The following is an 18,054-nucleotide window of genomic DNA, read 5'->3' as shown; positions in this document are numbered from 1 at the left end:
CTGCTGTTGTATTTATAGCGTAAACATGACATATACCGTCGTTGTTTGTTACTATTCCTTTACCTATTATTAATCCTTCAGTTGTATCTAGTAATGGTAAATATCCTTCTTTTAAATCGGTATTTAATACTTCAACTGGTATTACTTGTTTTGTTCTTGCTTTAATGGTTAAATTCAGCCTTTTATTTGTCTTATTTTCCGTTAGATTTTCTCTTGCTTCTTTCGATTCATTGTCAGAGAAGAATATAGGATGAATAGGATTAGAATGAGTCACTAAAGTGTTATGCCAAAAAGATATTTCGACTTTTTCTTCTCTTAAATATTCTCTTCCAAGAATACCATCTGACTCAAAGGGAAAGTTTGAAGGCACTGTTTTGAAAGTTACTGATTTTCCATGAATTTCCACTTGCACAGTTCCTAGTGTTTTAAATTTTATGGGAACTATTCCAGCTATGTGGATGGCCTCATCTTGAATTACTTCTAATTCTGGTTGTAAGACGCATAGTTTTATTAAATTAACATCTGCTCTAGTGTCAATTAGTATTGATGCAGTTGTTTCTATGAAACTAGGTGATCTTATTTTTATTACTGGTGATTCTCTTGAGTTTCTTGCATGCAAGATGGTTCTTGTGATCGTAGAATCCTCACGTTTATTGGACGCTCTTTTAGATTCCCACTCGTCGTCGCGTCTATCCGTCGAGCCATGTTTGAGTTTAAATTGTCCTTTTCTAAGGAGTGGGGAGACTGCGCCTGTGGAGGCGTTCTAGAACCTTCATTAGGTTTATAATATTGACCTTCTAATCGAGGTATTTGAGAAAAATAAGGGTATGAATTGTAAGGAACATAAGCGTTAGGAGGAAAATAATTAGGATGATTAAGATAGGGTTGTTGATTATTTGTGCCCGAAAATTGAGATGAATAAGGATTTTTTAATATTCCTGAAGGGCCTGTTGGTTGGGAAAAATATTTGGGTTGTTCCACAGGATAAGGAAATCGCACCCCTGGGCTAAGGCTTCTTTCTCTGTTTCCATAATCATTAGATTGATTGGATCGTTAATAATGATAAGTGTTATAGTCTGACTTATAGGATTGATGACGGGCTTCATATTCTAAAGCACTTTTAAATGCTTCGTCCAAAGTTTGTAAATTTCTAGCTTCAATGGCGCTAGACATAGAGTCTGGGAGTCCTCAGTTAAATGATTCTAGAGCACAATCTGCTAAAGGTCTCATCATGTTATCGGCATCATGTTATCCCTTGCAGTACCCTTTAATCTAGAAAGAATACATTTTAAATATTGATCTTCACAACCGATTGGTATGCTGGAAGCACCATTTATTATTTCTTCAATAAAATCTCTTACGGGTATATTTTTACCATCATAAAAGGGAATGTTCATCATACCTTGTTGTAACGCAAAACATTCTGCCATAGAAGTGATCATAGAATCGCTTAGGGTTCTATCTATATTACCGGTCATGGTGTGTCTAGTATTATCATTAGCCATTGTTGTTAATGGTTTACTTAAGATAGGAGGAGTGATTAAAATAACTCGTTAATTATATCAAGGGAAAAAGGGAGTCCTAGAACCCCTGCAATATCAGTATTTCTTTCACAATGTATTGTTTGAAATACTAATACAGTATAATTTATTTACACTTTTGCTTCTACGCATGTGTTTATGGTGCTATCGCGTAATAAATATTTTATTATTCGATTTATGCCCAAATATGGATTTAAGTCGCTTTCTTTAATTAAATTTATTGGTAAAAATGGGTCTATTAAAAATATACCCTCATTATGTGTAATGAATAAAGAATTTAAAAGAATTTTTGGGTATAATGTGTTATATTTCTCAAGAAATTGAAAATACGTGTTCATTCGTGTAATGGCGGCTACGTGTGATCGATCCGTATCCGTAACGGCGGTCGCGCCTGACTTAATACTCCTGGGGCTGACGCGCGGTGTGTATACTACTTACGGTATACTGTGTAACCACTTATCTCTATATATAACTGGATGGGCGACTCATATAGAAAAGTCGCTTCCTGTGTAGTATTAATTGAAACACTGGTCGCCATATTTAATATTCTCAGATGTACACTCCTGTCATTGTGTGCGCACGTCCGTGTGATTCGCGAGTTAGTGTTGGTGTTGTTTTTCTCCTGATATGTAAACTGGTTAAAAAAAATTTATTGATATATTAATATAAGTTTAAAAAAAAGTGAAAATGGTTTTGGTGTGTGTATATTGTGGCAAAAAAGATGCTAAAGGTGTTTCTTTTCACATGTGAGTACATATTTTTATAATATTATTAAATTGTCTAATTTTTAGGTTATATTTTTGTTTTTCTTTACATGCGTTACGTTCTACACTATAAATATTTTCCTACTTACTTTGCCACTTCGAAATATGATTTTAATTTTACTTATACAATTGTTTTTTATAAATTGTAGTATATGCGTTATTATTTTAATTTTTAAAAAGTAAGGTTATTTCATCAGTAAGATTTGTTTACATGCAATCTGTGTTTTTGTTTTCATTCAAAGAATAATATTAATCTTTAAAATTTGAGTTTAAGTAGTTTTACTAAAAATTTATAATGTTAAGAAATAACAAATTTTAATAATTAAATTTTTGTTTTTTAAATGTAGTAGATAATTTTTTATCGTCAATTAAAATGTTTTTTAATTTTCAGATTCCCGATACGTCCTGAACTTCGTCAAATTTGGATAAAAAATATGAATTTAGATGAAAATTTTGAATTAACATCAACTAGCAGGTTATGTGGCGATCACTTTGATGAAAAATGTTTCTCAAAAGCAACAAATGATAAAGAAAGAATTCTTTTAGAAAGCATACCAACAATTTTTGAAAGTTATTATTTGAAGTGTATTTCTTGCAATAACGTTAAAAAAATAGGATGCCACGTAAATTTTCGCAAGTAAGAAAATTGATTTTACATAAATTTTTAATTCATTTTCTAATAATAATAATAATAATAATACATTTCTAAATATAATATATTATTTTACTGTTATAGTTAATTTAGTTTTAAATATCTTTTTATATAGTGATTGAAAACCTTGCCAATAGTTGTAAAAGGAAATTTTTTGCGAATGTTTTGTACTCATACTTATGATAACTGTTCGTAGATTTCCGTTCAAAAATGAAAAACTTTTAAAAACTTGGATAAAAAATATTGGATTAGAGAATTTTTATCCCAATGAGAGAAGTCTCATTTGTCATGAACATTTTGAGAATAATTGTTTTTATAAACGAAATACAAGTGGACAAATATTAAAGTCCAATGCTATACCAACATTATTTTTCCCAGATATCTTAAAAGGTATTTTGTTATTAATATTGATAATATTAATTAATATGTCTAATATTTATATTTATTATTATTAATATTAATGGTTCAAATTCGTTATCAAAAATTTGTTCAAAATACAAATTTACATACTATTGCTTATTTATTAAAAAAAAATACTGTTAATATATTTTTATGAATAAGCCTTGAATAGGAAAATATTAAACTTTGAAAATTATCCAGCGTAATTATTGTTCAGTACATATATTTGGTGTTGGGATTTTTATAATTTACATTCTTCTTGTAAATTCTGTTAAATTAGATGCAAATCAAAATGAAATGTCAGGAGTATCCACAAAAAAACGGTCAGGTGTATTTGAAAATATAGAAAATGTTAAGCGTTTTAAATCAAGAGAAGATGCTGAAATTAATTTAATAGAAGATAACGCTATTGGACAGATTGAAATGACAGGAGTTTTGTCTAATAAACATTCATGTTCATTAAAAAACATACAAAATGCGAAATATTTTAAATCAGGTAACCATTAAAGGAGACTGTAAGTTTTAAAAAAGTTTTTTAGTTTTGTACATATACACTGAAATATAGTTATTATAAATTATGTATTGGTTAATGTAAATGCTTATATAATACTTTTTTAGATTTGCAATCGTCAGTTGAATCGACATCAACCCCGAGTAAACAAAAGACTCCTGAGAGACCAACAACTCCGCAACAAATAACAAGTCTCAATCATGACCATCATTATCATTCTAGTCCCAAATGCTTAACAAGGAAATACAATGGAATGCGACAAAAGTTAGAAAAGAGCAGAACAACAGCAAAAAAACAGAAGCAGATTATCAAGCGTCTTCGGAAGAAAGTCTCCACTCTCAGCGACATCGTAAGAGAATTACGACGTACTCGAGCTGTTTCGGAAAATGGGCTTGCATGTTTAGATAGTTTTGCAGAGAGTGATGTTTCCCAGCTTATTAGCAGATTTATCAAAAATCAAAATAGTTCTGAAACGCAGTCTCCTGTTAAAAAAAGGGTTTTTAAATCTCAACGTCGCAAAGTACAAAAAGGCATTTGTAAGGAAAAGTATCCACCTGCTTTAAGATCATTTGCATGTACATTGCATTTTTATTCCCCAAAAGCATACGCTTTTGTTAGAAGAAAATTTTGCAAAGCTCTTCCCCATCCTAGAACTTTAAAAGAATGGTATTCTTCATACAACATACAAAATGCGAAATATTTTAAATCAGGTACCCATTAAAGGAGACTGTAAGTTTTAAAAAAGTTTTTTAGTTTTGTACATATACACTGAAATATAGTTATTATAAATTCTTCATTAAACGGAGAACCAGGCTTTACGACAGAAAGTTTTGATGCTTTACGTCAGAAAGTGTCAGAAGCTGACGAACAAGGAAAAAAAGTTTTGGTTAGTTTAATGATAGACGGAATGTCCATAAAAAAAGGCTTGCAGTATCTTCCGAACGGGAAAGTGCGAGGGTATGTTGATATATGTTCTCAAATGGAAGATAGCGACACTTTGCAGTTAGCAAAAGAAGCTGTTGTCTTGATGGTAGTGTCAGTAGATAGTATCTGGAAGCTTCCGATAGGTTACGTAGTTGTGAATGGAATGGATTCAGCTACAACTTCTGGAATGATTTCAAATGCATTAGTTTTATTAAACGATTTAAAAATTAAAGTAGTTTCATTGACCTTAGATGGAACAGCAGAACATTTTGCTGCAATGAAATTGCTTGGTGCTACTTTTAACTTACCAAACCCGCAACCCTTTTTCAATCACCCGTCTACCGGAGAAAAAGTATTTATCATTTTTGACGCATGTCACATGGTAAAGTTATTTCGCAATTGTTTAGGGCAATTAAAAATTTTAAAGGACAAAGACGGTAACAATATTGAATGGCGTTATATTGAAAATTTAGTTAATCTACAAGAAGAGGAAGGGCTGAGAGCGGGGAACAAACTTCGTAGGGCACATATAGACTTTTATAAAATGAAAATGAAAGTGATGCTAGCCACTCAGACCTTAAGCTGTAGCACTGCAAATTCTATCGAATACTGTGATAAATATTTATACTTAGAAAATTTTCAAGGTAGTTCAGGGACCGTCAGGTTTATCCGTTGCATAGATAGAGTTTTTGATTTCCTAAATTCACGAAACCCATTCGGAAAAGGGTTTAAAGCTCCAATGCGAAAATCAAACGAAGTTTTTTGGCGAGAAAACATATTAGCAGAAATTGAATATTTAAAAGGAATAACAGACGTTTCCGGTCTGTCAATTTTCAAGACTAGGCGTTATGTTCCTTTCATTGGTTTTATAACTGCTGCAATTTCTGTAATTGGAATTTTTGATTTGCACGTGAAACCTGAGGGTTCTCAAATTTTGTATCTTTTAACCTATAAATTAAGCCAAGATCATTTGGAATTGTTTTTTTGCGCAATAAGGCAATGTGGTGGTTGGTGCACAAGTCCAACTTGCAGTCAATTTGTTGTAGCATATAAAAGGCTTCTTGTTCGTCATGAAGTAGTAGCTACAAATGGCAACGTTGAAGCGATGGATTCAACCACTATTCTAACAGTACCTAGTGTCAGGTCAAGAACAAAAAGAATAGATTATTATGATCTCTCACTTTATGACGAAGTAAGTAATCTGAGGGTAGAAAAAAGTATGGTCTCGCGGAAGTAGATTATCACATTGAAGATAATGATTACTTTCATGACTTTTCAATAACCGCTGCTCCTTTACCCGATCCACTATCTCCATTCTCGGAAGGTTGCGTTTCGTACATTGCTGGATGGGTAGTTCGGAAAATTTTAAGTGATCAATAAACTTATTTGCGATTACAATGTCTTAAGTGTCGTGAGGCGCTTCTTCAACCTTGCCAATCAGAAGCAGAATTTCAAGAGCATTTTTTAATTCAAGCTAAAAGTCAAGGAGGACTTATTTATCCTAGTGAATCAGTCACTTTAATTTGTCAAAGAACTGAACAATTTTTCAAATATTCTCTTCACCAAATTGGTAACATGATACCAAAAGAGCAAAACTTCTCTGCTGTGCTTTGTTCCAAAGTTCTTTTTGATCTTCTTCAATCTCAATGTAATCTCTTTCCTTCTCTGACAAATCATTTATTTGATGATGCACCGGAAGAGGGCAACCTCATATATAACTTATCAAAAAAAAATTGTCAAACGTATATAAAATTACGCATGTTTTCCGCTACAAAAGCAATTTCTGACCAAAAAGTAGGCCAAAAAATTCGACATTATTTAAATAGACAAATTATTTGGCAAAACCAATAACTTTCTTTAGAATCATCTACAATTGCACGCATTCTATCACATTTCATTCTACACCATGCACCTCGTACATTTTTATTTAATTTCATAAGTAGAATAGAACATATTTCAGTAAAAGTAATACTAGTTATGGTAAGTAAATATCGTTTTCTTAATTTAGAGATTATGTTGGTATTTTATGTTAAACGGTTTAATAATTTTCAGTATAAAAGACTTATGTACAAACTTTTCATTGTGCATATACGATTTAAGACTTTTTAATGTTTTCTTCAAATTTTAATGTTAATTGTTACACATATTTAATATATTTATTTATTTATTTATTTATATAAAATTATTATTTGTTATAATTAACAAATTTATAATTTGTTTTTTGGTTTAATAATTTGTACTGTGAAAGTTTATTGAATAGGTGTTTTTATTTATTTCATGCGGCAATATGCACTTTGTACTTAAGTAATGTAGTGTAAATATTGTTATCATGCATTTAGAGATGGTATGGGAATTTTTTTCTGAGTTAAATAATTTAATATTTGTTACTATAAAAACTTTTATGCACAAAATATTTCATTGTACATCATAAGACTTAAGATTTTCCAATTTTTTTTTTAATTTTGACGATAACATTGTTGTATTGTTTTTAAACTCTGTTACTATGAGTTATAGAATTTTTCCATTTTTATACTTCTACTTTATAAACTAGAAAAAATTCATTGTAAATACTCATTTATTTCATGGTTTATGATACGCTTGAATTTTAGTATTTTTTTTCTTCTTCTAATTAATTTCTATTATATTTACATTAACTATATACTACTTTTAGTAGTAACAGTTTTACATTTATATTTTTGCAGCTATTTCAGGTATCTCCTACCGCAATTAATATTTTTAAAGAAGATTTTTAGACAGATGTTATAAATGAATCAATTCTATTGTGAATATCCTGAATTTTGACCTGGAATTTTTAAATTGGAAAACATCAATTCAGTAGCAGGAAAATGATCGTGCGCCGTATTACCAGCGTCTACTTTGTTTCATTGATATATATATATATATAAAGCAACAAAAATATATAAATTTTTTACAAGTTATGCATACTTATTTATTGTCATATCCTTTTTTATGTTTACAAATTTGACTTTAATATTTCTATACATTTTTTTAAACTGAGAAAACAGTAACAAAATTTTTTAAGTATGACATTAGAAATTTTAAACATTAAATAATTTATATTATTTATTATAATTATTAATTAGAAAAAGTAAATTAATATATTTAATTATTTCATAAGAATTAATTAATTTTGTAACTACTTTTTTAATTTAATATATAATAATAATAATAATATAATACTATCAGTTACGTTAAAATGATTTAAAATTAAAATTATTGACAATTAATTATTTAATTTGTTATTCTATATATTTTAATCTCATTAAATTATTTGAATTCTCCCGCCACTTTTTAACAACCGAGAAGATTAAAAATGGCGTTTCCGGTCTTCTAATAAAAATACGGTAGGCGACACAATCGCCCATCCAGTTATATATAGAGATCAGTGTGTGTAACGCTACGCTAAAATCACATGGTAAATTAAAGGTGATTTCATAATATTAAGGGTGCTTTTGAATTGGAAACGACTAAAGCGGTATTTAACATAACTCTACGTAAGGATAAAGGTGAATTCACAACCTAGAGGGTGAATTCACAATTTAGAATTACTTTTACTAGAAATTAGTAATTTACGGAGCATTTACACCTTTGGTAAAAAAAATTTTTATTTTTGAATTTTCCGAAATACACAAACCTGATTGGTTGTTCACAATCTGATTGATAATGGACAACCAATCAGATCTTTGCATTTCCGAAAATCAAAATAAAAAATTTTTTTTACCAAAGGTGTAAATGCTCCATTACAGGAATAATTTTTGGTGACAGCGGTGGGATAATCTCAACTTATTGGGAGACTGAAATCCTGAAAAACCTGCAAAGAAAAATGCCTAGTGTCAAAAGATGTGGAAATGTCATCCAATTTCGAAGAAATAGTCCTAAATCCACAAAAAACTACACCTATAAAGTGATTCATTTTGAAATTGGAAAAAAAATTGTCATCAAGAGAATCAAAATCGCATTCGGAGAGGAACGAGCCAGGAACAATTAATTCGAAGGGACAAGGAGGAGGAGCTGAAGAGGAAGTGTCAAGTTAGGGAAGAAGAGGACAATGGGAGGTTGTTAACCCTTTCGTGCCCCCGGGAAACCCACCGGACGGATTTTGTTGAAACTTGTTATTCGGGGGTTTTCGGGGTCGCTGATTACGAATCCGATGTTAGTTTTTCAAAATTCAAAATGGCGGATCCAATATGGCGGAATTTTTTTTTAAATTTGCTTGGATTTGCTTAAAAATTGGTACTCGGGGGTTTTTGAGGTCGCCGATTACGAATCCGACGTTAGTTTTTCAAAATTCAAAATGTCGGATCCAATATGGCGGACATATTTTTTAAAAATTGCTTGCATTTGCTTAAAAATTGGTACTCGGGGGTTTTTGGGGTCGCTGATTACGAATCCGATGTTTGTTTTCCAAAATTCAAAATGGCGGATCCAATATGGCGGACATATTTTTTAAAAATTGCTTGCATTTGCTTAAAAATTGGTACTCGGGGGTTTTTGGGGTCGCTAATTACGAATCCGATGTTTGTTTTCCAAAATTCAAAATAGCGGATCCAATATGGCGGAATATTTTTTGAAAATTGCTTGGATTTGCAGGTTTGTAGGAAGCACGGTCTTCCACACCACCTGAGAGGTTCCGATAATGGCGCGTTAGGATTTTTTTTACAGTGATCCATCGCCAAGAGCCCTATAACACTTTTTCAGGTAACTTCTACTTACCGTGGAATTTACGGAAACATCCTTCGATACATAAAGGGACGTTGCACCCTATGCAAACAACGTTTGTTCGCTTTTCTTGTTCCTTTGTAGAACAAAAATGGCAACGTCGGCGATTTTTTTGAACGTCGGGCAGGTGGTCAACAATTTCTGACGTTTCTTCAAAATGTTTTCTTTTTTTGGTGACATGAGTTGTCAAAGCTGGACCTTTTGAAGCAGAAAACTTTGCAATTAGTTGCTTTGCCAAATTCAGTCGGAATGTGAGTTGATCCACCACACGTTTATGATGAATTTGATAAACCTCCCATAATTTTATTATAGGTTGCAATAGCACCTGGACATTCTACATTAATCCTACTTCCATTTTTTAGGGTTCTTTTTACAGTAGACAATGTCTCCGAATTATGAGCTGTAGAAAGAAGAGTGACAATCTTTGCATCCAACCACTTGATTCCCTGAACGCATCCCATGTGTCTTATTTCTGACTCTCCTCGTTTCAGTTTTTTTTGTTCTTCATAATCTCTGGTAAGCCTTTTCGATTTACCCGAACAGTGCCTACTGAAAATATTTGATTTTGAAGAAGTGAAGTTACTAGATCCACAGAAGTAAAGAAGTTGTCGAATGCTACTAATGATTTGCTTCCACGCAAATCCTTAGTAAGATTCGTAACAACTCGTTCACCAAGAGTTTCTTGGCTCTTCTGTGAATCTGTGGATTTTCCAGTGTAAATTTCAAACTTAAAAATGTACGAAGATTGTGAGTCAGCCAAACACCAGACCTTATATCCCCTTTTTATTGGCTTCATTGGCATGTACTGCTTGAGAGATGATCGACCCTTGAATTTTATCATAGATTCATCAACAGCTAGTACTTTAGAAGGAGAGTAAATTTCCTGAGCCTTTTTGTTCAAATGATCAACAAGCGGTCTTACTTTGAACAACCTGTCATAATTCGGATCACTTTTTTCAAGAACTTTGTTGTTGTCATTCAAGTGAAGAATTTCAGCTATTTTTCTAAATCGATCACGAGTCATTATATTGGCAATAAAATCAACTCTAAGTGCTGGATCTGTGCTCCAAAAATTTTTCTGTTGAGGTAAACGATGTATTCCCATCAATATCAACATACCAATCCAAGCACGTAGCTCATCAATCGATAACTCATAAGCATACTTTGACTCTTTTTTTTTATTTTGATGAAAATACATATTGGTTTCCTCAACAATTTTTTGTAAAATGTCTTGGGTGAAAAACAAATCAAAGAAATCGGATTCTTTGACTTTTTTCCCCATTTGTACTAAAATTGTTGGGTCCTTTTCAAAATTCAAATTATCCCTACAATTCCAACGGTCTGCCACCCATTTTCCATTTTCAGTATTGTGTGGATTTTCAGAATCACTGCAATCGGTATCATCGCTGTCTTGGTCTACGCTATTCGCGTCATCGTCAGAATCTGAAAGATCATATCTTTCTTCTTCCTCAGACTCAATGTCTCCTTCTGAATCTTCCGGATCAGATGGAAGTGAAAAATTTTCCAAGTTCTTTCTTACTCGAGAACGAGTATTCATTTTAGAGAAAAGAAATTTTACTTATTTAAAAGTGTAAATTTTTATAGGAAAAAATTAACAAAAAAATTAACGTAAATAAGTTAAAAAAACTGAAAAAATGTAAAAAAAAATAAAAAAAGTACAAAAAAAACTTGAAAAATAACTAAAGAAACAAAAAAATGATCCAAAAATAACTGCTTGTAAGGAAAACAAAACTAAAAAAGAATAAGGAGTAAGACAGAATAAGAATAGGAAAGAATAAGAAACTAAGAGAGAAAGGAAAAGAAAAGCTCTGAAAAGAACTGATTTATATTTTTAGACTATTAGTATCCACCTACCTGCAAGAACACACGAAAAATTTGTAATATTTTTATCTCAAAGTTGTCTGTACTTATATATATACTTCTCAATGCGTCTTGATTGTGAGAGAACCTACCCTAACTATGCATGCACCACCTTGCGGACGAAAGTTCAATTACAATGTAAAGCGCTCTAATACCTGGTGACTACACAGGTCAACAAAGCGCCAAAAGTATTGAGGTAAAGCGCGCGTTTTTATGAAAATGATGATTACTATGCAAATGAACGTAATCATAATAATAACAATTTTTCTATTATTTTATGAATAAAATTTAATTACCCTTTTATACGTGTTCCAAAAATTAAAAAATAATATATTGAATAAAATTTAAATAATAAACAGATGGTTAATTTTTAAACATTGATATTTATGATCTAAAATATAGTTTTGAATTTTCTTCACTATTCTGGAAAAGTCGATTTGAATTTTTAAAAAGTGACATTAGTTTCGCATTCATCATATTTCAAAAAATCTTGAGTTGTGGATTTCTTGAGCTTAAATAAATTTTATGAGAAACTCGTTCGCTATATTGGATCCGCCATTTTGAATTTTCAGAAACTAACATCAGATTCGCAATCAGCGACCCCAAAAACCCCCGAGTACCAATTTTTAATCAAATGCAAGCAATTTTTAAAAAATATGTCCGCCATATTGGATCCGCCATTTTGAATTTTGAAAAACTAACGTCGGATTCGTAATCGGCGACCTCAAAAACCCCCGAGTACCAATTTTTAAGCAAATCCAAGCAAATTTAAAAAAAAATTCCGCCATATTGGATCCGCCATTTTGAATTTTAAAAAACTAACATTGGATTCGTAATCAGCAACCCCGAAAACTCCCGAGCAAAAATTTTAAACCAAATCCAATGAAGTTTTAAAAAATTTCGATAAATTTTTTTGAAAGCCCGCCATATTGGTTCCGCCATTTTGAGTTTTTTTTATTCTGACTCCAAATTCGTGATTAGCGACCCCAGAAGCATAAGAAAACGTAGTGGTGTTAAAAATTATTAACTATGTGACAAAGAAATTAGTTAGTACTTATATAACTTATTTTTTAAAAAATAGCAATATTTTTGTTATTGTTTAAATTAATTATAACATCGTTATGTAATTTATCATTTTTTTACACATAGTAGTGTCCAAAGGTAACAGAAAAAAATTTACCGCTTATTGATTCCTTCAATTTTATAAGAATGACATTAAATTTTGTAAGTGGGACATATATGTCCCGGAGGCACGAAAGGGTTAATATTGATCAAAGTGATGAAAAGGAAGAAGTATTAGTTGTAAATAGTAAACAAGAGAAAAAGAATTACATTCCTTTCAGAAGCGCCCTTGAATTTTTACCTAAAGGATTCAATGGTCAAAATATGTATATAACGAAATTCGTAAAAAATTGTCGTTTTGCTGAGGAGTCAATAGCTCCGGAAGAGCGTTTCCATTTGTTCAGAGTAATTAGATCTCGATTAGTTGGAAGTGCTGAAAGTTGTTTAGCCAATCAGGAAATTGATACTTTGGATGAATTGTTGAACCACTTAAAATTTATTTTTACCGATCATAAAAATTTGGGTCAGTTACATTCAATATTATCAAAAGTTGCACAAAAGTTTAGCGAATCAGTTTTGGATTATAGTACCAGGGTTGGATTAGTTTTAGCCGAAATTATTGACGTAATTAAAGAAAAAAACGGGGTAGAGTCAGTAACAGGAATGATTAATTCTGCTAAGGAAATAGCAACTGAAAATTTTATAGTTGGGTTAAAGAAAGAGTTAGTGTTAAGGGTGAGATTCGGTAGTCCTAAAAATCTTTATGACGCGATTAAATTAGCAAAGGAGGCAGAATGGGAATTAACCTATCAAAAAACTTTACAAAGAGAAGAAGACTTAAGGAGGGAACAAAAGGGGAATTATAAAACTGGCGAAAATTACACTAAATCTCAATATAATGCAAGATTTAATTCACGCTCAGAAAACCCGCGAGTAAGAATAATTGAAAAGGGAGAATCGAGTTATAATAATAAACACAAGGGTGGCACAAACAAGGAGTTTCCTTCAAAATTCATAAAACAAGAACCGAACGAAAAACAAAATAGTGATAAACGGTGTTATGGTTGCGGTAAAACGGGTCATATCCAGAAAGAGTGTGGGAACGAGAAATTTTGCCAAACGTGTAATCGTGCAGGGCATCTTCAACTCGAATGTCCCAGATATGACAGTTGTTTCGAATGTGGAGAGAAAGGTCATATTAAGTTTAATTGCCCTAAATTAAAAAATAATAGAACTAGTAGAATCGAATGCACGAAATGTAGAATGACAGGTCATACGGCTGATAGGTGTTGGGGACCGTGCTCCTATTGTAAGAAAAATGTTGGTCTCGTCAAGATAAAATACAAAAGGGTCAGGAGGTAAAAAGGGAGGAATCAAAAAACGAAGGGTAGATTCAAGATGGGGGTACGATCTTGAGTCTGAAGAAGATGTACCAGCTAATAGCGAGTAATATTACATATTCCACATGGAGAAACTGTCAAAGCACCGGAAGTAGAAATTCCTAGTGAAGTTTTCCAAAATAACAGCGCTAGGTTTATTGTAGATACAGGGGCTGAATTAAATTTAATAAAAAATAAGGCACTTAATCCAGATATCCCGATTGATTTGAAAAATAGATGTCAATTGTTTGGGATAAGTAATGGAGGTATATTAACAATTGGAATCGTTGAAATATCTATTAATAACGAGACTCAAATTTTTCATGTCGTACATGACAATTTTCCTACAAAACATGATGGCATAATAGGAATGCCCTTTCTAAAAGATTCGGTAATTGATCTTAAGGAAAAGGTTCTAACTCACGATTTAGGGAAATTTTCAATTTTAACTGTAAAAAAGGGAATAACTTTAAATTTAAAGAGAAGAACAAAGCGTTTGATAAACTTACCTATTGTAAATACAGAATTAAAAACCGGATACTTACCATTAATGCCCAGCGGTCCTGGACGAAATATTGGACCTTGATCATTTAAACGAAGAAGAGAGAAAACATTTAATGGAATCCATAAAGAAACATTTATTCCAATTCCATTTACCTGGAGATAAACTAGGAAGTACTAAGGAAGTTCAACATAAAATAGAGACAACTGATAATGTACCGGTAAACAGTAAGTACCCTCGATACCCTGAAGTTCACAAGGAAGAAATAAAGAAACAAACCGAAGCCCTGTTGAAAAACGATTCGATTAAAGTGTCAAAATCCCCATATAATTCACCCGTATGGATTATTCCAAAAAAAGAAGATTCCCAAGGTAATAAACGTTGGCGCATGGTAATAGATTACCGGAAATTAAATGAGAAAACTATTGGAGACTACTACCCTCTTCCGAATATCACGGATATTTTAGATCAGTTAGGAGGTGGTAAGTACTTTACTGTTTTGGATTTAGCACAAGGTTTTCATCAGGTAGAAGTAGCGCCCGAAGATAGATATAAAACCGCGTTTTCGACACCTTATGGGCACTATGAAGTCAAAAGAATGCCTTTTGGGCTAAAAAACAGCCCATCTACTTTTCAAAGAATGATGGATAGAGTACTGTCAGGGATGCAAGGTATAGAGCTATTTGTTTACATGGATGATATAGTTATTTACGCAAATTCATTAAAAGAACACAGAGAAAAATTCGAAAAATTACTAGGCAGACTCAAATCAGCAGGATTAGTTTTGGAACCGGATAAATGTAAATTTTTATGCAAAGAAATTGGGTATTTAGGGCACATCATCTCGAAAGATGGAGTTAGACCAGACCCAAAGAAATTAGAAGCAGTTTCAAAATTTTCTCAACCTAAAAATAGAAGAAACATTAAACAATTTCTTGGTTTAGCAGGGTACTACAGAAAATTTATACCGAACTTCGCGAAAATAGCTAAACCTTTAACAAATTTATTAAAAATTGAAAATAAATTTAATTGGGGCCTTGAGGCAGAAGCAGCATTTAATCAATTAAAAGAAAAATTGTGCACACAACCTTTATTACAATACCCTGATTTTAAAAAACCGTCCATTTTGACTACTGACGCTTCGGACTACGCAGTTGGAGCTGTCCTTAGCCATGGGGAAATTGGAAAGGATCTACCAATCTCTTATGCATCAAGGACGCAAAATGATGCAGAAACTAGATACAGTACTACAGAAAAGGAATTCCTAGCTATAGTATTTGCTGTAAAGTATTTTATACCATATCTTTACGGAACTACTTTCAAAATTGTAACTGATCATCAGGCTTTAGTTTGGTTGTCTCGTTTAAAAGATCCTACTATTAATTCAAGAATAGCTAAGTGGAAGATAAAATTGCAAGATTATAAGCATGAGATAGTGTTTAGGCCTGGAAGGGTAAATGCAAACGCGGATGCTCTCTCCCGTAATCCTGTCCCTGAAAATAAAATTTGAGAATTAAAAGGAAAATTAATTAATGTTAATGATAATGAGAATGGTGAGGAGGATCAATCGGATAGGCTATACGATGAGTATCCTATTGAAAGGCTATTCATCGTTAGTAAGGGAAATGTTGATGTTGGAAATATGGAATTATCTGGTGTTAATAAGGACTCTTCGGTTGAGTGGCCTAGAGAGTGTGATGGACAGCGCCATGGGGTGGACCGTCTGGAGATTCCTAGTGTACTCCAAGTTATCACACCGGTAGGGACTGGTACCACCCTGCCCAGTGATCTAAACACAAATGGAGGAAAAGATGATCCAGGCCAAGTTCGCACTCACCAGCTTCCTGACCTCTCAAATATGGGTGAGGACCGAAGAGTGGATGTTTTGGGTTCCGATAGGAACAATGTTTTGGGTTCCGATAGGAACAATGTGTTGAGTTCCGACGGGAACAATGTGTTGAGGCATCTTAGTCTCGAAAGTGGGACAAGATGTCGAAGTCTTAAGAGACAATATCCATATGTAAAGACAGAAGACATGAGTATAAGCAAAATAAGAAAGATTGTTGATTATGATGATTCCGATGATTCTGATGGTAGTGAAATTGTCGAAAAAGAATGTAATGATATTTTTGGAATGAAGGAGGATTGTTGGAGAGGAGCATTCGTAATGATTACCCCAGGAAGTTTTAGAGAAGATGATATTGTTAGTGGATTATTTCAAAATTCAAATGAAAAGTTGTGGATGCGAGAAGATCACATTTTGAATTTTATGAGTGTCGATTGTGTAGTCAAAAACAGACAGAGTAGAGAATTATTAGAGTTATAGTTATTTGATTTGCAAAATTTAAAGAATCTGAACCCGAAGTTAGGTAATGTAATAAGAACTATAAATGGAGATTATCATATTTTTCATGTATTTATCAAGGAATTATTTAACGATAGATTTTTAACGACAATTTTCGAGAAAGCAATAGAAACTTTAAAGGGTGCATTAATTCTCGAGGGACACAAAACATTTAGTTTAGCGCGGGAAGGGAATGGAATCGATAAGGTATCTTGGAATTATATTGAAAGAGTCTTGAGAGAAAATTTTGAGGACAACCATAAAATTACGATTTGTTCAGGAGAAATCGAAATTCCAGAAGAAGAAATGCGACTGTCAATAATAATAGAATGTCACGACAGTGTAGTAGGAGGTTATAAAGGAGAAACAAAAACTTTGGAAAGGATAAAAGAAAGGTACTATTGGAAAGGAATGAGAAAGGATGTTCAAAATTACATCAAAACATGTGAATCATGTCAAAGGAAGAAATTAGTAAGAGTAAAAACAAAACAACCAATGAAAATTACAGATACACCAAACAGGAATTTTGAGAAAATACAAATTGACATTGTTGGACCCCTTCCTAAAACAAAATTAGGAAACCGATACATTTTGACTTGGCAGGACTGTTTAAGTAAATATTCTGGAGCAATCCCTTTGTCCGGTGTGGACACACCCTCAATTGCTATAGCTTTCGTTGAAAATTTTATTTGTACTTTTGGTTGTCCAGAATCTATTCAAACGGATCAAGGTAGTCAATTTATGAGCGAATTAATGAGAGATATTGCAAAATTATTTAAAATCAAACAGTATAAATCAACCGCCTATCACCCTCAATCATTAGGAGCTTTGGAGCGAAGTCATCATACGTTTATCGAATATTTGAGACACTATTGCGAAAAAGATAATTGGGACTTATGGTTACAGTCTTCTATATTTTCTTTTAACACTTCTGTTCACGAATCTACAGGAGTTACACCGCATGAGATGGTTTTTGGCAGAAAGGCCAGAATACCATCTGAATTTTCTGAAAAACAAATCCCGTTAACGTATGCGAGTCTTGTAAACGAATTGCTGAAAAGAATATCTGAAACAGAAAAAACAATAATTACCAAATTGTTAGCTGCAAAACAAAGATGTAAAAGATATTACGACCGAAAATTGACTCAGAAAACATTTCGAACAGGAGATTATGTTTTTCTATTAAAGGAACTTCGAGAAAACAAATTTGCAGATCATTATTTAGGTCCATTTAAAATTACTAGAATTTTAGATGAACTTAATATCGAAATTGAAATTAGTACGGAAGAAAAGAAAATCGTTTATGTAAATCGACTTAAGCACGCTTTTATTAGATTCTAATTAAAATAACAACA

General features: G+C 32.3%; 2 protein-coding genes across 2 annotated transcripts; one reads left to right on the top strand and one right to left on the bottom strand.

The window, feature by feature from the left end:
* Nucleotides 1-1,976: 1,976 nt before the first annotated feature.
* Nucleotides 1,977-7,549, top strand: LOC127289530 (uncharacterized). The gene is made up of 6 exons (XM_051317514.1): nucleotides 1,977-2,287; nucleotides 2,697-2,942; nucleotides 3,154-3,347; nucleotides 3,637-3,852; nucleotides 3,975-4,216; nucleotides 7,494-7,549. Exons 1-6 carry the CDS (start codon nucleotides 2,229-2,231, stop codon nucleotides 7,542-7,544), a joined length of 1,008 nt encoding a protein of 335 aa, XP_051173471.1. The 5' UTR covers nucleotides 1,977-2,228; the 3' UTR covers nucleotides 7,545-7,549.
* Nucleotides 7,550-10,018: 2,469 nt separating this feature from the next.
* Nucleotides 10,019-11,089, bottom strand: LOC127289533 (piggyBac transposable element-derived protein 4-like). Its single transcript, XM_051317516.1, has one exon. It carries the CDS (start codon nucleotides 11,087-11,089, stop codon nucleotides 10,019-10,021), a length of 1,071 nt encoding a protein of 356 aa, XP_051173473.1.
* Between the last annotated feature and the right edge of the window lie 6,965 nt (nucleotides 11,090-18,054).

The sequence above is a fragment of the Leptopilina boulardi genome, unplaced genomic scaffold, assembly GCF_019393585.1.
Source record: "Leptopilina boulardi isolate dan_hultmark-lab unplaced genomic scaffold, ZJU_Lbou_2.1 LbouV2_44, whole genome shotgun sequence".
Taxonomy (NCBI): domain Eukaryota; kingdom Metazoa; phylum Arthropoda; class Insecta; order Hymenoptera; family Figitidae; genus Leptopilina; species Leptopilina boulardi.
This window is presented reverse-complemented; position numbering and strand designations above follow the sequence as displayed.